General features: G+C 37.6%; 2 protein-coding genes across 3 annotated transcripts in view; one reads left to right on the top strand and one right to left on the bottom strand.

The window, feature by feature from the left end:
- Positions 1 to 27,537, bottom strand: part of LOC134794179 (uncharacterized) — a 148,169-nt gene that overhangs the window by 81,500 nt on the left and 39,132 nt on the right. The window lies entirely within an intron of this gene.
- On the top strand, positions 140 to 27,528 carry LOC134794190 (aminoacylase-1-like). Of its 2 annotated transcripts, XM_063765929.1 has the most exons (9): positions 140 to 286; positions 1,934 to 2,100; positions 7,580 to 7,748; positions 10,884 to 11,030; positions 16,725 to 16,795; positions 22,562 to 22,678; positions 24,063 to 24,158; positions 26,799 to 26,932; positions 27,306 to 27,528. In XM_063765929.1, exons 1-9 carry the CDS (start codon positions 190 to 192, stop codon positions 27,505 to 27,507), a joined length of 1,200 nt encoding a protein of 399 aa, XP_063621999.1. In that variant the 5' UTR covers positions 140 to 189; the 3' UTR covers positions 27,508 to 27,528. The 2 variants fall into 2 exon arrangements, with proteins under 2 accessions (XP_063621999.1, XP_063621998.1); XM_063765928.1 differs by lacking the exons at positions 140 to 286; positions 1,934 to 2,100 and adding an exon at positions 2,347 to 2,445.

Here is a 27,537-nt window from a genome sequence, read left to right as displayed (position 1 = left end):
GAAAACCTTAACCTAATATTGTACTCAAGATACTCGTTATTGTCACAATTTTTTTTTGTGTGCGCTGTCCTTTTCTAACTAGGTACTTAACTAATATAAATGGTTGCTGTGGTGACAATGCTTTTACTTTACTCTGATTGTTGTTGCAGTCAACTAGTAATTTAATAAAACAAATAGACCGAATTAGAAATGACAAGCGTAGAAATGGATTATACCAAGCACGCAGCAGTAATTAATTTACAAAATTATTTGCGAATTAAATGCGTGCATCCAGATATTAATTATGGTAAGTACCTATTTGGGGGCATGCTACGATAATGTCGCTTACAAAATGCTTTTGCCTTGTATGTCAGCTACCTGAATCAAGTGCGTATAGTTTTAGAATACCTACTTATACTGCCAATTTGTTAACCAAGTCATTAATATTACTGGAACAAATATCGCTTCCTCAGCATTTTCAAAAATATTAGAAGAATGGCATTTTGTACGCTTACAAAATGCCATTCTCTATTCATTAGAGAATGTCGCTACATTCTCTTGGAATGTCCCCTTGTAGCTCTATTAGTTAGAATCTGTATTTTACTATTGACTGTATTTTGTAGTTAGTTACTTAATAAGTTTGTGTGTGTACCTACTAACATTAGTTGTGAGATTAAAATGTGTCACTAACGAAATTTATCCTTTGTTGGTCTTAAATAAATTTAATTTTATTTTAATTTTATTTTTGTCTCAAACGTAAAATATCTAAGTAGATAAAGTTCCTTAACAGTGTAATCTTGTCTCTGATTAGAGGCCATGTTTTGTGGACTAACTACACTAAAATGTGTATAATATACACGTATATGTAGGTAAACACATTTCTGTAATCATCATTAGGTATAAGGGTCGACTACATTCAACCTTATTCCACCGAATTAAAGTCGAGATTTGAATTGACTGCAAAGCGTCAAGCGATGTTACGAGAGTAGATGCTGCAAGTGGTTGTATCGATCCTGGTGCAGTACAATGAAACTGTTGCACCAGCTTAAATCACTAGTAAAATAAAGCCATATTTTCTGTATAATACACCTGACCTCTGCTTTTCACCTGAGAGTGACAATTATAAAACCTACATAAATTGGACGAAGAAATTTATATTATTAAACTTTCAAAATTTTTACCCATTTTTAATAACGAACACGGGATTTACGACGGACAGGTCTTTCTTCGAGACTACAGAGACAATGCCGTGGTCGAAACGTCGGGGGTAAATTTAAAAACTTAATTACACGCGATTAAGTCCCGTTTTGCTAAAACATAAGTAATACGAGTTCTGAGAAAATACATTTTAACAGCTTTTACCGTCTCTACATTTTATTGGCGAATGTCTTTCCTGTCAGCAACAAATAACAACACAACGAGGATTTATTTTAACGTTCCGGACGTTCAACGTACAATAAAATAAAATATAACACATGCCCAATTTATTTATCAAAATATATACTGCACTATCTCTCACTAAAAAGGCTCGGTTTAATAAGGTAAGAGAAATATACAAAGCTACATTTAATACAGATTAAACAAGCGGAATTTTATAGAATTTTATTAATTGATATTACAGATTCATTAGTCAGACTCGAATCGTGGACTATAAAAGTAATTCGTGCTGCCACTGCTGATTATGACTACTTACTGCTCGTTATTAATAAAACCATTTTGTAAAATCCTTTCATGAACGGAGAATACTGCGATAATGTTATTTATTATTATTATACGCTTATTTATTTAGGTATTATTATTATGCGCAGTTTCATTATTAATGTTAAGTGTTTATGTTTTTTATTGAATTGATTTGACCATTAAATAGTGGGCTTAATTTTAAGCTCATTTCAATAACTTCTAAATCAGTATACCGTTCTAAATATAGATATAAGAAATAACCTTACTTTTGCAGACGAAACTATCAGCTTTCTCACGGCCCAAGCCACCGCCATAGGCTTGCATGCAAAAACGCACCTAGTGTCCCCAAACAACCCCGTACTAGTGGTAACCTGGGGAGGTCTGCAGCCTGAGCTGCCGGCTATACTGCTAAACTCGCATATGGATACCGTGCCGGTAGAGGTAAGATCAGGCAATAATGGTCCCTATTACTTCTTCCTCAAGGTACAAGGGGCTTGCCTGCAAAAACGCTAGTGTCAACAAACAACTCCGTACTAGTGGTAACCTATAGGAAGGTCTGCAGTCTGAGCTACCGGCTATGCTGCTCAACTCGCATATGGACACAGTGCCGGTAGAGGTAAGATCAGGCAATAATGGTCCCTATTACTTCCTCAAGGTACAAGGGGCTTGCCTGCAAAAACGCTAGTGTCAACAAACAACTCCGTACTAGTGGTAACCTGGGGAGGTCTGCAGCCTGAGCTGCCGGCTATACTGCTAAACTCGCATATGGACACCGTGCCGGTAGAGGTAAGATCAGGCAATAATGGTCCCTATTACTTCTTCCTCAAGGTACAAGGGGCTTGCCTGAAAAAACGCACATATAAACAACCCCGTGCTGTTAATCTGGGACGGCCAGTAACCTGATATCGTACCGGTAAAGGTAAAATCAGACAATAATGGCCCTTATTACTAATCTTCAAGGTACAAGCTACCATAGATTACCTGCAAAAGGGCATATAGTGTCTATAACAATCCTGTACTGGTGGTACCCTGGGAGGTAGGGTGGTCCAAAAAAAATTTTTTTTGAAAACTGTTTCTCCACATAGCTCATTATTGTCTAAGACCTATAAAAACCGTATATATCAATTTTCATAAGAATCGAGTGGCATTTAGAGGTAGCTCAAAACAAACAAAGTTTGAAATAAAAAATGTATGAAGAAAAATTTATTAACCACAAACTATTAAACTAACGAAGATTTAGATGGCACAGGAAACCGTTTTCTGTGATTTGCAACTAGACGGAGAATATATTGCTTCTGTTCTTCGTCTTTGGTAAGAGTCTGGTTGTATTTTTGAATCAAACTGATCCCTCGTTCAGCCGTGTCATTGACAACTCTGACCTTGGCACTCTTTTCCTGTAATTCTAAGAAAACCTTGTTACTTGGCCATTTATAAGATGGAAAGTTCAAAAATAGCTGGCTTTTTTGTTTTCCATCATCATCAAGGATGTCAAAAAAGGATAACGTTCGTTCAGTAACGAAACTTTCTAACTGAACGTTTCCCTCGCCCTGAGTACCCACATCGATGCGTCGAGGAAAGTTAGTATTTTTTGGGCGAGTTAGATTTTTTGCCATTTTGTCTTTGTTTTCTGAAGACACTCGGTCATCAAAAAATGCAAATGCAACTAAATGTTCAGAAAGAAACCAAAGGTGCCTTGCAAAAGCTTTATAAGTTTTTTCACTGATTTTTTTATTAGGGTACGACTTTAGGGTATCCAAAAACAGTAAATCGTTCAATGGTGCTTTGATGCCCAGAGGTGCTTCATTCCAATAACGCACATAAGCTAAAACTGCAAAAAGAGCAAACTGTTCTACGTTTTTGGACTCTCGGCCGGTCAAGTGAAATTGTTCTCGAAACAGATATATTTTAATTGCGTAAATGGCTTTTGACATCCAGCGAGCATGATGCGTGGGGCCAGGTGCTCGGAATCTTTCTTCAACACCTCCGCCGCCCAGAAATAGAAGAGACAAATGTAGAAACTCCTTGTAATCATCTCTCGGTTGCTGGTTTTTCAAGGCATTCGATAAGTATTCTTGTAAATCATTCCGCAGCATATTAAGCATTGGATTTTCAAACAGTTCATTTTCAGCCGCCTTGTACACCGTGTGGTTGAAACTTGGCCACTTTTTTTGGAAACGGTTGAATAATCCTACTTCCGGAGCTCCCGTAGAACCAAACAAAGATGAAAATGCTGCAGAAAGTACAATCTCCATGATATGGTGCCGGCACGCAACCCAAACTAGTTCACTTTCAAGGGCTTTTTCAATTTCTGTACAAGCACCTGTGTGTAGGCCAGTATTGCTTGCTGTTGTATCAAATACGAGTGCTTTTATGGAGTGAGTCATGTTCCATGCCTTAACCGTATCGACGCATGCTTGGGCTTGAGCTTTTCCTGTTCCTCTGTCTATTTTAGGGATAGCTAAAAGCTTTTCATGGCCATTCCCAGACACAAGTATGGCGATTCGATCAACTTTGGTTTTCGATTCATCAATATCTGGCAAGAGTTTGCCGTCCCAGTGGAGAAGCAAGGGTCCATCCATTTCAGGAGCTGTTAGTTCCGCTTGTGCTGCTCTCTCTCTTTCTACTCTTCTGCCACGTCTCACAGAGCTCCGGGAGAGAGTTTTATCTGAAATATTATGCCCTAAAGCCTTGACAATAGCTCCTGCTACAAAGACAGCTCCTCTATCGGGCAAATTTACACGATCTAAAGCAGCGACAACTTCTGCAGATTTAAAAATATTAGTGCATTGGTCTGAAGAAGAAGCCTTAGGTTCTTGGCATAATTTAATATCATAACGTGAGAGTGGGAAACATATTTCGTTGTCGGAACTTTCTGAAGAACTTGACGAATGCTCAGTTATTTCACGTTGCTCATTATTTTCCATACACTCGTATCTCTTCTTGAAATTACCTTCTCTTTGTTCCCGTTGCCTCTTCCTGTTCTCTTTTGCTGTCGTAACAAGATCAACACTGCCCATACTGCACGAAAATACACTTTCCCTTTGTTTTTGTAGAAAAAGTCGGTCTTCCTCATTTTTCATTGTACTAAAAGCATCTTTTGTGGCTATATCAAATAATTTTTCAAGGTCGTTTTCAAACATACACTGACGCATCACATGATTATCACTTTGACGAGCACGGTTCTTTTTCAGGAGTAAGTATTGCGTATGTAATTTAGATAGTTTTCGTACACACGAATCGACACGTTGCGTAGGTATCCTCGCTCGCTCCCAAACACATAGAACTGCATCACAGGTATTTTTGTAACTTACTGGCAAGGTATTGCCCTCATCTATATGGTAAAATTGAAGAACACGAAGTACGTCTAATGCTCGAGGCAGTCGTGCCGTAGAAAAACTTGAAATTGACTTCCCTAAAAGCCAATTCCTTGGTGCGGATCGAGTCGACATAGTATTTTTGATGTAAAACTAGGCAACATAAATGATGATTGCATGAGCGACCAGTAAAACGCAATCAAATGAGTTAATATTTTGCACAACGATTTCAACTCATTGACAGACAAAAACTAGCTATGTGGAGGTAGATTTAGAAAACTTTTTTTTTTCTCCATACAACCGTGGACCACCCTACTGGGAGGGTTACGGTTAACTCGCATATGGATATGTTGTACAGGTATAGGTAAGATCAGACAACAATGATTTAGATTTAGAATTACATTTACATTTAGATTAATCGAGCGAAATATGCCTCCTGTACCTACGACCATGTAATTTCGAAATAAATCTGCCAGGATGCCTTAACAAAAGTATATTGAAAGCACAGTAAAATTCCCTAATGAGTATTCCAGACGCCTGCCTCAAATAATCATCAAGGTAACAAAGTTTTGACATTGGAAATGTCTTTTCGTTCGCTCCAGTATAGGGTCCGATTTCACGAAAAAGTGCGATCCCCTTATATCTCGGAAAGTTGTGAAGATATGATATTAAAAAATAGGCTCAAAAGACGCATAATCACGAGAGCTGTAAGGTGCAAAAATAATTATTCGAGAAAGTCAAAAACGAAAAAAGTTATGGTCGAAATAGTGAAAATAAAATTCAATTTTTTCCGAATTTTTGATTTTGGTGCTCGATAATTTGGAAACGAAGAATGATATGAAAAATTTGAGAAAAACAGCTCTGGACAATTTAGTCAGCTACATTTTGAGCCTAAAACAAAGACGATCGGGTTAAGGGTTTGCCCTGTAGCCTAACCTTAAAATAGTCAAAAAGTCAGAACGACATTTTTCACATGACATTTATGACTTCATGTTTCGGAGAGTTCGTTATCGGTGTTTGTTGTGAATTATCGGGATTATGACGGCAGAATTTGGGGTAGGGGTAGGGGTAGGGGTAGGGGTAAGGGTAGGGGTAGGGGTAGGGGTAGGGGTAGGGGTAGGGGTAGGGGTAGGGGTAGGGGTAGGGGTAGGGGTAGGGGTAGCGGTAGCGGTAGCGGTAGGGGTAGCGGTAGCGGTAGGGGTAGAAATAGAAATAATTTTATTCGTGAGCACAAACACAAAATAAAAACTTATACAGAGAAACATAAAAAAGAAAAAGTGCCACGAAATGGTCTCACCTCAGCATGTTGCTGGCGGCTGATAGCAGATAGCTGATGCTGAACCCTGGCAGTACCTAGTGGAGCTCGGGTTTAATACAACATAAGCACACGCTGTTTTGGTCATCGGACTCGTCTCGATGAGTACTTAGGAGAGTAGTACCAAGATAGAGCTGATGCTGAACCCTGGTTGTACCTAGCGGAACTCAGGTTTGGTGCAACATAGGCACGCGCTGTTTTGGACATCCGATTCGTCATGATGATCACATGGTAGAGCATTACCCAAGATAGCTGATGCTGAACCCTGGTAGTACCTATTGGAACTCAGGTTTGGTGCAACATAGACAAACGCTGTTATGGTCATCTCTCGTCGCGTCAAACTGCTGTCAAGAAAATTTCATATCTTGCAGCAAATGGGCCGCTGCCGATCAAGACTCGAGTGACGATAACGGCGATGTGGCTACCACTTCTCGAGTTGACTACGGATTTGCCGTGTAATAATTTTCTTGTACTTTGAACATTAATATATCCTCCTTATTAATCGAAAAATGAAATATGTACCTATATTTATGTGCCACGGCGACAATTATTCAAACTTCGATACGCGTGTGGAAATTTTGCAATTTGTTTGTTCACATGCGTTGTGTCCAGGATACTTGTGTTAATCTAAGAATAAAATAATTATCATTCAACGTTGTAGTTTTATTTTGTAACTTTTTCCTTATCCAGACTTTCTCATCGCTCAGCGACAATATTTTTTCGAATTCCGTAGATTCATTTCCAATGTGCTCGATAGGCGTGTGAGGCACGAAATCTGTGAATTTTTTATTGAAATGGAACGTCCTTTTAAATTAAGAATCTACTCGTAATTTTCTTGTTTCAAACTAATTTTACGGCTTTGAAAGGAGACGCCAGAAAAATGCAAACACGACGAGATTGAATTAAGGAAAATGGGTCTTGTGAAAACTTTATTTATAAGGTAGATACAAACATTAAATAGAAAAATAAACTAACTTATTTATAAAATAACACTAAATTAAAACTAAATGGGTCTTTAATTATGCAGCATTACGGTCAGATTTGGTATTCATAAGATTTTCTTAGAATCAAAATGTCGCTTGAAATATCAGAATACTAATAAGCTAGGTACATTTAAAATGAACCGCATCAAAAAGCGGTCTGTATCAATCTTGTTTCAAATATCGTGTGCAACAAGGAAAACGCTTGAACAATTTTAACCATTACTTTTTTTCTAAATACCTATGTAACATTCTTTCAAATTCGGTTAAAAATATAGCAGCAGCTGAATTCTTTATTGTGATAATTTTAGGGAACTTGGAGGCACGCTCCATTCGCAGCAGAGATAGAAGACGGTATGATCTACGGACGCGGCGCGCAGGATATGAAGTCTGCCTCCATCCAGCACCTGGAGGCAGTTCGGGGGCTCATAGCCAAGGGGAAGCGGCTGAAGAGAACTGTTCATCTTTCATTCATGCCAGGTTTGTTCAAAGTCATGATGAACCCTGTTTTTGAACACATCAGATGATTCCAAGTAATGCCTATTAGTATTAGACATAGAAGTAGCAAAATAAAAGCAACATTAGCCACAATGTTTGTTCATTAGGTATATTAATCGGCCTGCCATCAATACATCTAGAAAACTACTACTAATATAGTATTCTTTTCTTTTCTAGTTATCCACTAAGTATCTCACGAGATAGAAAAATGTTCACCAAGATTCAATTGTAAGCAAACAGCGTCTTCTTACTGTTGCAAGCATTGTATTTTAAATTCCGAGCTCAACGCTCAGGCAGTACCGTAATACAGAAATCGCGTGTCTCCCGAGGAAATAAATTATTTCGCTAAAATAGACAGAACACAGTGGCCTAGAACCCAGAGTTTTCGCGTCAGGTTCTTGTTCTGTACCTAAATATTTAGGCGCATCCTTTGGAAATATGCAAATCTGCATGTTTTAATAAACAAAACGTGGTTTATATTCTGCCGGATTTCCGCGGGTCAAGCGCGTAAGCCGGGAATTATTATTTCGTTGGCGTATTATTAAATATTAAATATTTTTAAGGGGTAGGTTCTTTAAGTCTGTCGCTCTGATGATCTAATAAAAGATTCAGAGTCGATTTTAAAGGACAAAATCAAGTTGAATAATGTGGGTTTTATTACATTAAATAAAATAATGTAGGGGAAGTTATTGCTTTACTTTGAGTATCTCCCGTTGTTAATTAGGGTTTGCTCCCGGGAAATACCGGAACCGAAAGTACCGGGAATTCCCGGGATTTAGAGCTAAGCAAAGAACCGGGATTTCAAAATTTAAATCCCGGTACTTTCGGGATTTTCGGGACTAACATTTCCGGTACAATATTTGACTGTTTTCATGAAATATCATGTTTTATAAAGAAAATAAATATATTTTATCAATCTAAGGCTGATGGTAATACTTTTACGGCTGACCGTGACCACTACATTAAAATAAAATACAATAAATACTTAGTCAATGGACACAATGGGTTTGACAATGCCGACAATATAAGTTGCGTAATTTGAAACTTTAAGGTTATAAGTGTGTTTACGATAAATAATTTTATACGAATAATTAGTTATTTGTATACTAAATAGAAGCAAAAACTAGAGAGAATTATGTAATGATTATCGATACTCCTTTTAATTCAAATTCAAACACGGTATAAGAAACTCTCATATGATAATGATATTTTAAATGAATTAAGAGCCCATCAACGTGCACACTCCCTTTTGAATACATCAAACTACTTTTTATGTTGCTGGATTCGTCAATCTATGCGTCCAAAGTTAAACTTAAATACAAAATACAGTACGTAGCGGCACCCCTTTTTTATTAATACCTGTCGTTAAGTTTAAATAATCACGATTATTTAGCAGTGGCGCTAGTGTGCACGTTGATGGGCTCTTAAAATCAATATTACAGTGACATGCCCGGGGTCCTTGGCAAATTCTTAATTCTGGCTTAATAATTTCTTGAATTGTCGTATTGATAGTTCTTTTATTATATGTTCGAAGGTCCACAGCCCATTTTGAACGCATGCGAAAATTAGTTAATTTTTTATCCATTTCACGAAACAAAAAAATAAATGATATTACTGAGCCACAATTCAGTTTTTGCCGATCAACAGATACCTAGTAAAAATATCACATGTAGTTTTAGGATTAAACCAAATTATATTATTTAGTAGAATAGTATGCTGACGCAGTCCATATAACATACGTTAATGTAGGCAATGATTGTGTGGCTTAAAGACACATATTATCGTACAAAAGAAGTTGGTACCTTCATGCTACTTTTTTATTGTCCCAATGTTAGAAAAAGATTCATGGTCGTTTCACGCTTTTTTTACTGAAAATGTATGTAAAAATTGATTTTTGAAGGCAGTCCCGAAAGTACCGAAAATACCGGGAAATCCCGGTTCCATTTTTGCCTAGTACCGACAATCCCGGTTCTTTTAAACAGTACCGGTTCTGCAATCCCTATTGTTAATGTTAAACCAATATAAAAATCGTATCTCTTGCTAATTAAAATTAACTTTACTAGTGAAATAAGATTGCAAACGAAACTGAATAAACTATTAGGGAGATTTTATAGAGGCTGTAAAGGTGTTGTAACGACCTGGAACGAACCGGCGTAGTTAAGTGCTTTGATCTTCCTAATGCAGGGACACTGTAGGTATATTGTGGAACATTTCTCTTTAGAAAAAGTAAACGCTTCTCCATATAAATTTAGCTCGTATATATTCCTCTCTGGATATTAACAAAACAGAAAATATTAGGTATTACCCAATTTAAGGATGACTCACGTTAGCCCTGGCCGGAGCTTACTTTTCTATGACATGACAGGCGATCACATGATGTTTTCCATAGAAAACGATGCGCCGGAAGCTCCGGCCCGGACACGACCCGGGCTAACGTGAGTCATCCTTTAACGTTTGTTTTTGTAAATTACAAGAGAGAGGAAAATGGAGTCTACGTCTGCATGGAGAAGTAGTCTCCCACAGGCGGGCGTCTTTTGGCGTCAGAGAGAAAGCGCCTAACTAGGTACATATATAGAATATGGTAGGGAGTGACGCGAGTGACCCAATGCGCAATTAAATTTAGTTGATTTTAAAAACTGTAGGTACTACCTGCGTTTAAAAATACTAACAATATTATTATGTATTTATTTTAGGAAATAAAGTTTAATCTTAATTTAGCCCTTTTCAAATTGAAATTTTAGTTATTTTTTTATTTATTTTTTTATTTACATACAATATATATACAGTGGTACTACTAAACGAGGTACTACCTAATTTTAGTAATTTGAACGTTGAACAACGCTACAGAAAACTGTAAACTTTGTTACGGATTTACGATATACCTAATTTATTTACTAGAATTATTCATAGGTACTTTTTCTTTATGTCTATTCCAAAAAAAAATGGAATGGACACATTTATGAATGGAATTCACTCATAAGCTCACTGAACACAGAGCTGCAAAAGTGCATGGAGAAATTATGAATGAATTCATTGTTAAAGTCGCCATATACTTTTGCGGCTGATGGTACATTTAGGAGCAGAACGAGCAAATTAAATGATTTTTGCTTATTTTAGATGAAGAAAAAGGTGGCGAACAGGGGATGCGAGAGTTTCTGAAGACCGAGGCCTACCGCCGCCTAAATGTGGGTTTCGCACTAGACGAGGGGCTGTCCAACGCCGGCGAAGAGTACTTGGTCTTCAACGGGGAGAAAACTAAGTGGCGTGAGTATATATAGTCCTCATAGAGTATATATAGTAGTCAATAATAATGGGGCATCAATGGGGCCAGTACAGTGGTGTGACACCGCTACAACGCGATTGGTAGATAAGTTCGCATCACACGCGCGATTGGACGCAACTAGTTGCGTTAGACTGCACGATTGGCTCGAATTCGTGAGTGACACCGCTGAACTAATACCATTTTTAGTGCCCGTAAGGCCCGTCCTGAGATATTATAAGTCAATGCCTTCATCTCGTGTCCGATAACGGCGACCTTTACAATCTCCTCTGATGAGCACGTCGAGTACGCGTGTTGCACATATATGGGTCGCAAAACAAAGTTTTTAAGATACCTATACAAATATGTACTAATATTATGTAATTGCGTATAAGTAAGACCCTTCCATAAATCAAGCCGCGTCTGTCTGTGTGTTTGTTTGTATGTTCGCGATAAACTCAAACACTACTGAACGATTTTTCATGCGGTTTTCACCTATCAATAGAGTGATTTTTGAGGAAGGTTTAGGAGTATAATTTATTAACCCGTGCGAAGCCGGGGGCGGGTCGCTAGTGAAAAATAAAAGTAATACAATTATTGCGGGACTGATTGATTGTGAAAAAATAAATCCTTAGCATAACAGCATAACACTGGCAACGAAAGTTTTAAAAAGTTGGTAAACGTCCCATTTACTTCAAAGGACTGCTATAAAAGTACCAAGTACAGCAAAAGAGCATTGTTTTAACTACAGATAACGGAACTTTTCATTCCCCGAAGTGAAATAACCGTCCGTTTAGAGGTGCCTCGTTGTCTTGTTGATATAATCGGCAGTTAGCGGAATGACTTTGTAATGTAACTCATATAACTTCATCATCATCATCATCTCAGCCATAAGACGTCCACTGCTGAACATAGGCCTCCCTCTTGGACCTCCATACGTACCGGTTGGAAGCGTCCCGCATCCAGCGTCTTCCGGCGACCTTAACAAGGTCGTCTGTCCATCTTGTGGGTGGACGTCCTACGCTGCGCTTGCTAGTCCGTGGTCTCCACTCGAGCACTTTTCGACCCCATCGGCCATCTTCTCTGCGTGCAATGTGGCCTGCCCATTGCCACTTCATATAACTCATAACTCATATAACTTATTGACTCATATAACTGATTCATATAACTTATTGTATTTTAAAAATTGTTTCATGCCTCATTTCGTGATCAAAAAAAATTTGAAATCACTTAACTTGTAGGTACAATTGTTAATGTTCCAAGTTACAATCCTTCAAACATTACACTTGGTAGATGACTGCCTGCTGCCTAGAAATTATATCCCATGTCTCTCTCTGGACGACCACAAACACGTAGATTCCTATAATCGTAACCCTTTTGCCGTAGGTGGGAGAAAATAAAAAAAACCGGACATGTGCGAGTCGAACTCGTCCACCGAGGGTTCCGTACTTTTTAGTATTTGTTGTTATTATAGCGGCAACATAAATACATCATCTGTGAAAATTTCAACTGTTCATGCTATTAAGGTTCATGAAATACAGCCTGGTGACAGATAGACGGACAGACGAACTGTGGAATCTTAGTAATAGGGTCCCGTTTTTACCTTTTGGGTACGGAACCCAAAAACGGACAGCACCACTTTCACACTTATAATATTACTAGAGTATAATGTAAACCATAAGGTTTTAAGTTTTAACCAAAAGTATATTATCGCTCGTAGAAGTCAGATGAGCAAAGTTTGTTCCCTTTAAACTTCGGTTCCAATAATATATAGCTTAAAGTTGTACCGAGCAAAACGGTCCTGGCATCGGCGGAAATTGACTTTCATTGGTCAATTAACGCTTTAGAATTAATTAGTTAAGTTGTTGTTTTACCGCTTTTTGTGTCTAGGTACATATATGTGTACAGAAAATTGCTGGTTTTCCCTAACGTTTTTGACCCTACACTACCAGACTTTCGTACACGGCATAAGCATTAAGATATTTTTGATCAGGGATATTTCAAACAATTTTGCACTAAGTGATGCTTCTCTACCTGCGTATGTAGTATATGACTTACTTAAGAGCCCATCAACGTGCACACTAGCGTCACTGCTAAATAATCGTGATTATTTAAATTTAACGAAAGATATTTAAAAAAGGGGGCCGCTACGTCTGTCTATGAACTCAAAACAAAAACGGCCGTTTTAACTTTGGATGCATAGATTGACGAATCCAGCAACATAAAAACTAGTTTGATGTATTCAAAAGGTACTTAAATACAAAATACAGTACGTAGCGGCCCACTTTTTTAAATACATGTCGTTAAATTTAAATAATCACGATTCACTGATTTAAACTTTCACGATTATTAAACATTATCAAACTGCACAACGGGACTTAAATACGCGATTAGGTCCCGTTGTGCAGTTTGATAATAATCACGATTATTTAGCAGTGGCGCTAGTGTGCACGTTGATGGTCTCTTAATTATGAAAGTTATAATAACACGCGCAGACAATCCATTTCCGACACATTACGCGCCACCACAACACAACCCTTAGTAATTATGGCCTTCAAGTCCGTGACTGTCACCCGTTTACACCTTCTTGGCCTTGCGAGTTACTAAGCCGTTATTGTTTACTTTTGGTAACAACATTCCTCTATAAAGTACCTATGTAAATAAATATTTACCTATACAGAGTATTTTTTGTTTGTAAATTCTATTCTTGTTAACTACTTTAGATTCAACCCTTTTTTTTTATTGTTTTTGGTTTAGAAGAATCTTTCTTATCAATGTTGCTTATAATGAAAACATACTGTACATATAACGTCGTGTGAAAATTACTTGAACCGTCAAATTATTATTTGTTCTACAATTCTCAATAAGCCACGTACAAAATCAAAGCTCACACAAATATACTGCAACATTGCCGGCTTTTACAAATCCACCCTTACCTCACATAAACCAAGTAAAATAATAGCTATAAGAAACCGAAATAAGCTGAATAACATTTTGTTATTCGATATTTTCTCAAGCAATCTCACGTCTGCTGTTACGGACCCAGAATACTAGATCTCATGAAAGTTATTTTTGCTAAAATATTGTTTTTGAGGAATGGTCCTGGCAGATTTTATTAGGGTCCTCATTTCAATGCATGGTTCAAATATTTTAGGTTTTATTAGCTTGTTTTTCTAGTAGGGTGCAAGAATGATTGGTTTTTTCTTAATAGCAGTTAGAGCTTTATAACAAGCACCTACTGCACGCGATATACTTTTGAATCCAATTACGTAATTTAGATAAAAATTAACTACACTACTTATGTCCAACACGACACTAAATAAAAAAAAAATAAAAAAATATAAATAATCAATTTTACGCAAAAAAGTTTTTATCGATTGCCTACCAACCCAAGAGCAATGAAAAGGGTAAAGTTTGTGAAGGTGATTTTCTTCTGCAGTTTATTTTATTACCATAACTCTAACCCGTCAAGTTTCACGAAGTTCTTATTGGAAAGTACACATAGCTTTCCTCGGGTTTCAGGCGATAATTTACTTAACGCTAGCACATGTAGAACTTTTCAAGAATATAGGTGTTCTCGACACCTAATCCGGGAGATTAGCTCATGGAAAAATTATTATTTGCTAATAGGGAAATAGAAAACGGGAGATAGTAGTAGAATTTTAAATTTTTAAACTGTTTGGTAATTTGTAGAAGCATGCATATAGGTTCTGATAGTCGTAAAATTAACATTATTCTTTCCCTAGGTTTCCTAACAATTTGCATTGATTTCCTAATTTCCTAAGGTTTCCTAACAGTTTATATACCTATGTAATACTATGTATATTTTTTGTTCCGGCTATTTATTTTTTCGCTCTCTGGAAAATTAAATGTATCTGTACAAAAATGAAGATATTTATTAAATTGTTATACAAACTTTACGTTATTTGCTGGTTAACCTGATAATCTGTACTACCTGTAGAAATATTACAACCACAATAAACATTATTAGGGAATATTCATTAAAGTCTCAACCAATGCAATAACAAATAATGTACCTACATACCATCAATTAAAATTTTATGTCAATGGTTAACCCGCTAAAATACTACTGTGGATAGTACTTATATATCGTACAGTCAACTGTAAAAATATGGGTGCACAAATCATCTCAAAAATATGTACCATAGCTCTTATGTCAGCGAATTAAGAACTATGGGACATATTTTTGAATAAGTTGGCTACACCCATATTTTTACAGTTGACTGTACAAAAAGCAACACAAATATGTGATTTAATTAAAGTAATGAGCAATGCGGAACGGCCCGCAGTAAGCAGCGCAATGAAGAGGAGCGCATTACATTACTTATTCATCCTACCGGCTGCGCCAAGTAACTCGCCTTACGAGGGCAACTTGGGTACCTACTTGATCACCTAAAAAATATTGGTCCACTGTTTTTAAAAAGGCGAGATAGATTATTTGGACTTTTGAAAACCTTGGTGTTATATACGTATGAAGGTGTATACCTTGATCCGTAATCGCCCAAAAAGATATAAAATCTTAAGACACCTGATCTAAAATCTTAAGACACTGATCTAAAATCTTAAGACACCTGAACTGATTTAAAATCTTAAGATGTCCTCTGCTTTAGGTACTGAAAATATTCTAGTAGGTACAAGTAATTAAGATTCTTGATTTTGTCTCTGCGACGAGGGTACCTAGTGTAAATTAATGAATAAAATAAGACAGGATTTCAGTAGTTTCTGGTTTGTGAACTACTTATCACTCACGGTTGGCCATTTACTTATTTTATAGCCTGTAAAGACAAGAGTTTTTACGAGCCAGGGCCGCTATAACATGGCGTTAGGTATAAAATACTTTTAGTTATTGGCTCAACTTGAGTCTGGGATAAAATAAAGTTTCGACTTTGAACAAAGTTGTTTTACGAAAGTGATTAAAGTGATGGATTCGCAAAAAATATTGCCGGATAAACGTCGACAAAATGTAATCATGATCAATATTTATCAGCACTTACTCTCAATACACCTTGGTAATATTATTTTCTGTTTATTGACGAATTATTATGAATAGTGTGCCAGTGACTATAATCCTTTCATTGGTGATGTTCGACATCGCAGTAATATTTCTTAAATTTAATCGCAAAACATTGTAAGTAGGCATACAAAAATACCTATGCGTATTTGTGTACGCCTGTTGCGAACTTTTGGACATTGAAGTAATCAAATTTTCAGAAGGAAAGTCCACGTAGAAACATTTTCTTGTGCCTGGGGACCTGAATCCAATCCTAATTAGACTAACTTGTTGTGAGGCTGACCCCAAAAACTTCTAAGCGAAACTTGCAAACAAGAAATAGTTGTTACCTGCATATTTACAGGTAAATCTTACGAAGCCTTTAAGTCTTAATGACCGTGTGCTGTTATAGTACCTATCATGTTTTACATACTATTAGTATTTATTAATGTTTAAGTATTAGATTTGTAGGTAGGTATTAATATTACATTTATTACAATTCATATTATGTACATGCCATTCGTGAGTGACTCTTATTTAAGTATATGTTTTTATGGATTTAGATCACACATTTTGACGTAATTTTAACGATTAATTTTATAAATGGCATTATGAGAATTATCTAAGATCACAGAACTATCAGCAGTGATATATTTTGTTTTTTTTTTTTAACTTTTTTTTTTTTCAGAAATGAAAATAGTGTGCACTGGAAAAGCAGGACATGGTTCTATGCTCCTTCCGGACAACAGTGGGGAAAAGGTACGTGCCTCTACGGTGCAATGAAATTCCGCAGAAAGTGACTCGGATCAGATTTAGTTTTGTTTATTTAACCTTTATTATAATCCACTCAGTTTAATGTTTCTAAATGTCGCTCTACTTAGTTTTAAATACATTTGTTTACCAGTTGGTTTATTCAGTTGTCTGGGTCTATAATATTACTCTGGGTTTAATGGCATTCAAATAGTTTAACTTGCCTAGTAATGCATCCCGTACGATAAAACTAGATACCTAGGTACTGTAGGTTATTTTGACGTAGGAAAGATAAATATTATATACTTAGGGTGTGTCCTGTAATATGAGCAAAAAATTAAACTGTAGGCTGTACTCTTCAAACTGACCAACATTTCTGACGTTTTCAACTTTCAACTAAAAGGTACTACATTGTCGGCTGTCGATAAGGTCGATTTAGAATTGAAGCTATATGGAAATAGCGCCTTATTGACAACCGACAATAAGTACCCTTTTGGTTGAAAATGGCACATTTGTTCAGCTACTTTTAAAAATAGCTTGTTTTGATTTTAACACACTTTAAAGTTTATTCTAAGACGCAATGTATTGCGAATTTTGTTTTGTTTAAAGCGTGACAAGCAACGTCAATTACACTGATGACAGCGTACATTGAAGACAATATTTAAGTTGTAATAGAAATACGAAGTCTAAAGTCTTCATTATTTTTAAAAGTCGCTGAACAAATGTTGGTCAGTTTGAGGAGTATGGCAACAGTTAAATTTTTTGCTCGTGGCACAGGACACACCCGGTATACTGGTATCACTAGTTTTAGCAAAAAAACTAATGTGTAAATAGAGATTGGAGAAATGCGAAACTTACTCTGTCTGTCTGTCTGTTACCTCTTCACAATTAAACCATTGAATCGGTTGAGATCTAATTTTGTAGGTATGCATGTACATAGTTTGTACCTCGGGAAGGGACGTAGGATAATTTTTGACACAAACATCATCGTTTTACGCAGACGAAGCCGCGGGCAGAAGCTAGTATGATCACATGTGTGCTATTTACAAGTAATAATCATGTAATATACTAAGTAATGGAGTCTGAAGTGCAGTTATTAAACTGGCGAGCAGCCAGTCGCGTCTGTGTTTATTGCGCCAATGAGAGAAGTATCTCTAGTTCATCCATTACGATTTACTCGTACCAAAGTGTATAATTGGGTCGGGGAAATAGTTTATGAATTTGAATACCTACTATCAAATTCGTTTTATTTTCAATCTAAGTCATTTATTTTACACATTCAAATAAAAATTACATAAAGAAATCACAATGACACAGACAGATTACAGAGAATTTTTTAATTGGATGATGTATCTAGGTACAGTCAGCAATACTATTACTTAGGACTTTTGCATACAAATTTCTATGCAGGGGGGTACCTTTTTTCTGCAGCTGACTGTACGTTAGCGCCGCGTGCCTTCATGTAAATTGTGTCTTTCAGAGTGTTCGTTCCGTTTTCTGAAAACTCTCGTGTCCAATTCTCATCTGTACTCGTACATTCGCGTGTCTGCCTAGATTTAGACACGTGAAGTACTTATATGTATAGACAACTGAGCGTTTCTTTTATTTTTAGCCATTTTTATTTATTGTGACCTTTTTTGCCACTTTTGTGTTATTACTACTCAGAATCACGAGCTCTTACGAGGGATAAAAAAAATGTCCCAGAGTTTTTTTTCCTATTGTGTTACTTTGTATGGCGGTAACAAAAAGGAAAGTTTGAAAAAATTATGGAAATTTTAAAACACTTTTTTTCTCCTATAAGGATGAAAAGGGCTCGCGAACCTGGCTAGAAATAACACAAAAGTGGCAAAAAAGGTCACAATATATAAAATGGCAAAAAATAAAAGAAACGCTCAACTATAATGGATGGACTCTATTTGGAAGGTAAGGTTACCTCTGTGTTTTTCCTTCAAAGTTTAGATTGGTTTAATTTCGACTTACACTCCGAAAAAACCTATTTATTGTTGGTACGTTATGTTACGTGTTTATGAAAAGGGTTTGGGAATGGGAAATGTCTAAACGTTTGTTAGGTTATGGGCACAACTGTTGGGCACAGGTCATGGGTATGGGCACAGTCTATAAAACAATACAGTCATTCGACGAAGCCGTCTCGACAGAAACGCACCCGAGCTGCATACATCGCTATTGTTAGTAGCTCGGTACTACTTGCAGGGCTACCGTGTCTTAATTCAAGTTTAAACCCCAGGGGCAGTGGGCAGTTGTTTAAACCCCTGTGACAACCCTGTCTGTGACAAAGGCGTCGGTCCACTGTTACTCTTTACACTGTGGCATGGGTTTGGGTATTAAACGACAAAAACGATAAATTAACGACCCGATATAATCTGTTAGTAGACAGCTACAGCGGCAGAAGGCTAACCGCTAAGCATGCCACAAGGGCTTAGTTCTTGACACGACTATCTCGAGATAACGCTTGATAGACGGTTCTTCCTAGGAGATGAGGCATATTTGCAGACCTATTTAGACACAAGTTGCCTGGGAATATTGTTATCGATTGTTTGATTGATTGCCCGTCTGATGGCAAGCGATCGCTGTAGTTATATAGGTACGTAATATCTGGGAAACCGAGCTTTGCTCGGAAAACATATAAAAACTCAAAAATGCGCGTTTTCCCAGAGATAAGACCTAGCAAGATCGAAATCGTTAGAGCCGTTTCTGAGATCCCTGAAATATATATATAAATAAATATATATACAAGAATTGCTCGTTTAAAGGTATAAGATACGGCTGCAACTCCAGGAATGTTAAGGGGCCTACTGATTAACAGTCCGCCGGACGGTATCGGCCTGTCAGTTGTTCGGAACTGTCCAAATTTTGTTCTAACTGACAGGCCGATACCGTCCGGCGGACTGTTAATCAGTGGGCCCCTCATGCGCGTTGCCGACCCTTTAAAACCTGATGATTTATGAGTTGTCATAACAAATGATATCCTCTACGAACTTCGTTCAGCAAGTTTCAAATATTATGGTATCTTTGACACCACGAAATAAACTCTTAGATTAATGATGTGACTTGATTAACTTTCAAATACCTGCTAAAGAAACTAAAAATAGGAACACCAATGACAATTCCGCTGTTAAATATAAAAAAATATCTGCTAATTATCACTGCCATTAAAATATAAGCTTAAATAATTACAAATATACTTTTGAAGTCATCCCAAATTACTAAGAGTTAGTGAAAAGGGTAACTGTTTGTACATTGTACATATGTACCTACTTTACTAATATTTACCATATTCGGTAAAACACAAAATCTCGACATCTGTAGTGGCCAGAAAGTTACTCGTAATTCCGAGTAAATTATGTATGCAATCTTACTTTACTCATCAGGGTATCTTTAAGGCCGGATTTATAGCCCAAATTTATATTATAACCTAAGCTTTGCGTCCATTTGGTACTTTGTAGTACAGTCGCGTATATAAATTGCCTTTTTTTATACGACGTGTAGATGACGTTGGTATTTTTAATTTTATTTAGGTGCTAGGATTGAAGTAGGACAGAACGTAATTTTGACACATGCAAACATAGACAACCGCCACAGAAAACAGGGGTTGGTCTGTGCATGCAAAACTACAAATATATTTAATAAAAAAATCGAATCAGACTGTATTTACCTACGGCGTACGCAATCATGCCCATAACCATTAAGAAGCATTAGGAAATAACGAGATAAATTTTGCCTGGTCTTATTGAAATAATTTCGGTTGCTTAAAATTTTGTTGGGACTGTGTAATTTGAATAGAAATAATATTTGCAGTGGGCTTGACTCTGCGTAAGATCTCACTTCTTTCTCCGATAAAATGCGATTAACAAAGCTTGCTATGTTGATAAAAAAAGTTTACCTACTGTAAGCCAATTTGCCATTTATTTGTACGAATCAGTGGCTCCCACTTAGGTATAAATAGGACAAATTGTTTACTTGCTTACTCCTTTGTAATAAGGCGAAAAGTGTAAACATATTTTTAACGTCGACTGTACCTACAGAAAGTACGTTCATTGTCGTCGTGTAAGGCAATCCAACGTAGGTACATCCTTATCGAATCGCACCAAAATCATGGTATGCTTCAAAATTTGGCTTGACACCGACTTCAAACATATCAGTTGGTAACGCATAGACTTCAAAAAGGATAATATTTTATTTCATCCTTTTTGAAGTCGGTTTGCTTTTTTTTGTAAAAAGTTTTTATTTTTCCATTTTTAGTTATAACGCATTGTTAAGAGCGCGACGCATGAATGAAAAACAAGATCATGTTTAACACTAAATTCGTGTACCTATTACTTTAATAAATATGTATGTAATCAGGAATTTTCTCGAGTCCGTCTGGGAAATTATAATTCCTGTTACTACTACACTAAATCCATCCTCCGCCCCGCCACTGGCCCAATCCCTCAACGCCCCGATCACTCAACCTCACAGCGCATCAACCCCTGATCCAGGAACCCCTCGACCCTGAACCAGGAATTTTCTCGAGTCCGTCTGGGAAATTATAATTCCTGTCAACTAAATCCATCCGCCCGCCCCGCCACTGACCCAATCCCTCAGCCCCCCGATCACTCAACCTCACAGCACATCAACCCCTGATCCAGGAACCCCTCGATCCTGAACCAGCAACCCTTCAACCGCCATTCCCCGACCCGTTAATCTCTGACCCCTTAACTCCTAACCCTAACCCCCGATCAGTAGCCTTACCAGCTTACCACGAGTTTGACATTGATATATTCGCTAGCATGTGTGTAACTTACTTCCTATGCATCTCGCTCGTACTAACCTTAGTGTGAGCGAGATGCATAAAAAGTTACATTTAGATGCTTAAGACGTTAGCGAATATGTCAATGTCAAACTCGTGGTAAGGCTACAGTTGCAGTACATCAAATTGGTGGTTTTCGGAAGCAAATGCTCGAGTTACTTTAGAAAACCCCGAAATCACTTAACACGTGCCTTTAAAAATTGAGGAGTTCCCTCAATTCCTCATGGATTCCATCATCAGACCAGAACCAAAAATAATACGTAAACACCTTGGAGGTAACTTCTTCCAAACAAAAAAAGAATTACTCAAATCGGATCACAGGTGCCGGAGTAATCGGTGAACATACTTACATTTAAAGAAATCATCATCATTATCATAAAAATAATCATCATCATCAGGTCTACTTCATCAAATTAGTGGTTTTCGGGAGAAAATGCTCGAGTTGCTTAAGAAAACGCCCAAAACACCATGCATGTGCCTTTAAAAATTGAGGAGTTCCCTCAATTCCTCATGGATCCCATCATCAGAACAGAACCAAATAAAAATGGGACCAACTCGGAGGTAGCTCCTTTCAAACAAAAAAAGAATTACTCAAATCGGACTACGGATGTCGGAGTAATCGGTGAACGTACATAGAAAAAAAAAAAAAAAAAATAGCCACAACCGAATACAGAACCTCCTCCTTCTATGAAATTGAAGTCGGTTAAAAATGGAGTTTACGAAAGTTCATACTTTGTCACGTTAGCGACAATCATCTCTTTATAGAAATCTCTTTTAGTGTGTGGTGAAATTATTTTCACCACACACTTGTTATGAGTTTACCTACAACTTATAAAGCGGCCCACAGATTACCAGTTCGCCAGACGATATCAACCTGTCAGTTAAACGCAAAAGGTGACAGTTCCGAACAACTGACAGGCTGATATCGTCCGGCGAACTGGTAATCTGTAGTTTTGTACTGTTTTCAGGTGCGACACATAATTAACAGCTTCATGGAGCTACGAGACAAGTACCGCCATCAGTTGGTGGACGACTCGAGCCTTACCATCGGCGACATTACCACCATTAACCTCACCAAGCTCGAAGTTTGTATACCTACTTGTTACATTACATACACACCATTTCCATTGGCATTTCGTCCCAAATACGCTCGATAACCTTTTTGAAATGATCCACGTTTATGATTTTATAATCATGTAGTTTCGAAAGCATGTACGACCATACAAAATAATCTAATACGTTCAAGTCTGGAGAACTGGGTGGCCATTCATGTTTCGGCAAAAAAATCTGTCAAATTAGTTAAATACTTGCAAAATACATCCCTGCTGTTAAAAAGATAAGTTTTTTCGTCTTCTTGTGCCTTTTCATTGCATGTATCCTACACAAAGTCGGCCCATCAAAAACAAAGCTTTACTGAAAACAAAACTGAGTGAAATTCCCTTGAATAATTCAAAAAGGAACTTCACGTTTAGTCTATAAGTGTTTCAGTCTGTAATTAAATCTGAATGCATATCGCTCTGTTTTTACTGAGGACTAGGTGGCAGTGTGCTCCAGGCACGTGCCAGATAATTGCGGTTAAAAAGTTATAGCATCTACGAGGAGCTGTTTTAGTACCTGGAAATAGGTGAACTTCTGGAATAGTTGTGGGTTAATTTTACGATAAAGATAGTCATGTTAAATCGACATTTACTACGAGAAAACCGAGCTTTCCAATACCATTGCTTTATCAATATCCAGTTTTCAATATCATTCCATTCCGAAAGCCTCAAACGCCGCAAATATGTCACACTAGGTAGTAGCTACATATTTGCGGCGTTTGGAGTGGAAACCCTGGGGCCGTGGGGACCTAGCGCGCGTCGCCTCTATGAGGAGCTGTCAAAGCGCCTCATAGAGGCCTCCGGTGACCAGAGGGCTGGCCAATATTTTGCCCAAAGGATCAGCATTGCTATCCAGCGGGGCAATGCGGCCAGCCTTCTGGGCACCCTACCTACAGACCACGATTTAGGGCAAATTTTTTATTTATAAGTTTTCGTAGTGTTTTTATTTTGTTGTAAAAGTCCTGAAATAAAATACAAGTTGTTTTTCCATGATGGTAATTTTATCCAATATCTAAGTATAATGTAGACAAAAACTTGAATTTAGCAAACATATGTACAATATATTTTCAAAATAGTGATGAAACATTATTAAGTAGGTACATTGTTAATGGATTTCATATTCACAGCACAGATAGGTAGTAATTGTTTGTGATTTAATTGTATTGCTTTACCTACCCACGCTTAAATAAATTACTACAATGTCGGCATTCGACATTAATTGAAGTAATAAATTTATCGATAGGTACGCCATTAAAATTATGTATTACAATTGGAACAAAAGAAACTACATTTGTACGTAGGTCTGGTACAATGAATAGATAATTGGACTTTCCATAAAATTGAGTATTTATTATAATTTATTGTCTCTTAGGGAGGAACTCTCACCAACATAGTGCCAGAGAAGTTTACAGCCACCTTCGACATCCGGCTGGCCACAACAGTCAACCATGAATTATTTGAAAGGATGGTAATGTAAAACTTGAAAATATTTTAGGCCAAATCCGCCTAAAACATATTATGTACACGATAGTCGAGATGCTGAAAAAAAAAAGTGTCTATCGCTGCTTTATTTAATACTAGCTTTTGCCCGCGGCTTCGCACGCGCATGAGAGTTTTTTTAATTTTGTTTTTTTTTTTTTACGGACTGAACAGTGACTGACCTTAGTCTCACCTGCTGGAAAGTGATGACAAGGCCGAAGGTGTAGGGTTGTAAAAAAACGGTTTTTTTTTCTGACTTGAGAAAAAACATGAAAAAAAACCGTGAAAAAAAAAACGTTTTTTTTCTGGTGTACGTTTTTTTTCTAAAGTATGAAAACTCAACATTTGCAAGGCAGTTAATACTTTTATACGGTTGTTTTACTTGTTTTAGACTTTATGTCAGTTTATGTTAACCATTAAACCAATTTAATTTAACAACTTTGATTAATAACAACATAAATGAAATTTGTAGTGGTAGTTATCGCAATTTACTGTTGGCAACACCAACGCCTCTCGTCGCCGCATCGGGGAATTCAGGGATTCCCCAAAAATTACTTAGTTTTAAGTTACATATACAAATAAATCACGAAAAACCGTAACTGTGGCATATTTTTGTTCATCTGAAAAAAAAAACCTAATTTAGAAAAAAACCATGGTGCCAGGTTTTTTTCATGTTTTTTTTTCATAAATTTGAAAAAAAAACATTTGTTTTTTTTTCTATTTGCAACCCTACGAAGGTGTAGCTCACTATTTCAGTAAAAGCGTATTCACAGTATTCACTCTTGACTTGAAGACACCAATTGTAATTATATCGATTAATCGAGCTCGACTTATTTAATATAATCTAATGTACGTTTTGTACCTAACACCTTTTAATTTATATTTTTTATTTATGTAGTTGTAGCCTTTTGTACCTATAGCACCTCCTTATACACTACATTAGTGGTTCTCCCTTGGATTGCTAGAGGACGATAAACATTGGGACTCAACTTTAGAGGAAGCTGCGTTGTGCGATTCTCCCTTCAAGCTGCGTGAACTTTTCATAATAATGTTAGTTTTTTGTCAACTTACTGACCCGTTAAGTCTCTGGGAAAAATATAAGGACAGTTTTTCGGACGACATTAAACGGCAACTTGAGAGAGAATTGCAAAATGGTGCGGAGTTTTACATGGATGAAGTGTATCAGTGTGTGTGATTTGCTGATACCTAGCGGAGGTGTCACGGTTTACCTCGGGGTGGGTTTGCTGATACCTAGCGGAGGTGTCACGGTTAACCTCGGGGTGGGCTTGCTGATGCTGATACCTAGCTACTGCTTCCCACGGAAACAGTTGTCCTGCCGCTACCAACTCGCAGAGACTACCGTAAGTAAACGGGCGCGACATTTCAAGGCAGTATTCAACGGAGCTGGAGTAATTATCACCGTTACTGTTAATGAGACATAATAACAAACTCCTCCCAGTTGGCCACCACGTGACTAACGATTTGCTCGCGCACCTCCCTGGCCATCACCTGCGTATCATACAGAAGATAGGAGATGGCGCGAAACAGCCGGCCTAGCCAAGGTTACAATCGCTATCGCTTCGACAACGAAAAGCATTATGTCTCTCTATCACTCTTCCATATTAGCGCGACAGTGACAGTTGCGTTTCGATCGCTACGGAGAGTAAGCGATTGGCATCTTGGCTACGCGGCCTGACAGGCTCCATCTCCAATTATAGGTACTACGGTGTGAGCCAACATGGTCCCATCAATATCCAACAATTCAACAGCCATTGTAGGTATTAGTGAAATTTTCCCTGAGCTAATAGCTAAAAAAATTACTTTAAGGCATTGCATTCTCAAAAGTCTGGATCACGTGTGGCTGTAAATCAGCGTGTATGTTACAACCGTCTATGCTATCTTCGTAATTAGCATTCCCCACCAGGGGCCATAGTTCACGTCGGCTACGTTATATTTTAATTTTGATCCCATTTTTGTAATTAGCGTCCCACAAAACCATGGAAATGATACCCATATTGATATTTTGAAATTTCAACCCCATTGCACCCCCACCAGGGGGATGATTGTTCACTTCGGCTACGTTAATTTTAATTTTGATGCCATTTTTGTTATTAGCGTCTCAAAATACTATGAAAACGATACCCATATTGATATTTTGAGATATCAACCCTATTGGGGACTTTTCCCCCTCTTAGGGGTTCAATTTTCAAAAAAACCTGAAACACGTGTTTAGTCATTTATCTTTAGGAGTACTCCTGTGAAATTTGGAATAAAATAGTCTAACTAATCTTGTTTCCCCATACAAACTTTGGACCCCCATTTCACTCCTTTAGGGGATGAATTTTGAAAAATCCTTTCTTAGTGGACCCCTAGACCTTATAAGGAATCTAGTTGCCAAATTTTCTAGACTTTCTAGTCCCAGCGGTTTGGGCTGTGCGTTGATTTAAGTCAGTCAGTCAGTCAGGTCTTTCACGTTTCAGGTTTCGGTTTCAGGTACCTCGACACGACTATTAGGTACGTATTTGTAAATAAACTCCTTGTTGAATGAATATTTTGCTAATACGGAACCTAGTTCAATTTATTTAAATGTGAATTGTCAGGTAGTTTAGTACTTTTTTTTCATTGATAGATAAACCGATGGTGCAAAGAAGCTGGCAGCGGAGTGACCGTTGAGTTCGAGGCCAAGGACCCACACGTATCACCCACCAGAATGGACGAGAGTAACGCGTATTGGATCGCCATGAAAGGAGCATTCGAGAGCATGTAAGGACTCTTCATTATTTGCAGTCCAATTGTGCTAGTAGTCGCTAAGTAAGTAGAAGCCTTTGAGAGCCTTGAGGGCTCCTAACAGTCATCACACCCTCTTTTTTAGAGGGGACAAAACAATAGACAGTTTGTTTTGTTCCATGTACGAAAGAGGTTGTTTTAGATGGGTACTTTAATAGCAAAGATTAAAATAGTTAGATAAGATGATTTTAGCTTCCATACAGTTTTCCCTCTGCGTTGGAATCCAATGACTGTTTTGGTTGAGGCCCTTCCCACGCTGCAGTTTCTGGTACATGGTCATTAGCAATTATGATCAGCCTACTTGTCTGACCTTGGTTCCTCATTTATAATCAATTTTGCCATTATCCAGGAGCATCCCGATAATCCAGCGCACAATGCCGGCCACGACAGACGCGCGGTTCCTGCGCGCACACTGCCCAGCGCTCAACTTCACACCCATGAGACGAGTGCCGCCAATGCCACATCAGAGTGACGAGCGACTACCGCTGCGGGTCTTCGTCGAGGGCATACAAGTGTACGAGAACATTCTTCTGGCGGTGGCTAACGTTTAATAAACGTCTTAACTACAATCAAACTGAGAT

Source organism: Cydia splendana, chromosome 10, assembly GCF_910591565.1.
Source record: "Cydia splendana chromosome 10, ilCydSple1.2, whole genome shotgun sequence".
Classification (NCBI taxonomy): domain Eukaryota; kingdom Metazoa; phylum Arthropoda; class Insecta; order Lepidoptera; family Tortricidae; genus Cydia; species Cydia splendana.
The sequence above is the reverse complement of the archived record's forward strand: the minus strand, read 5'-3'. Positions and strand labels throughout refer to the sequence as shown.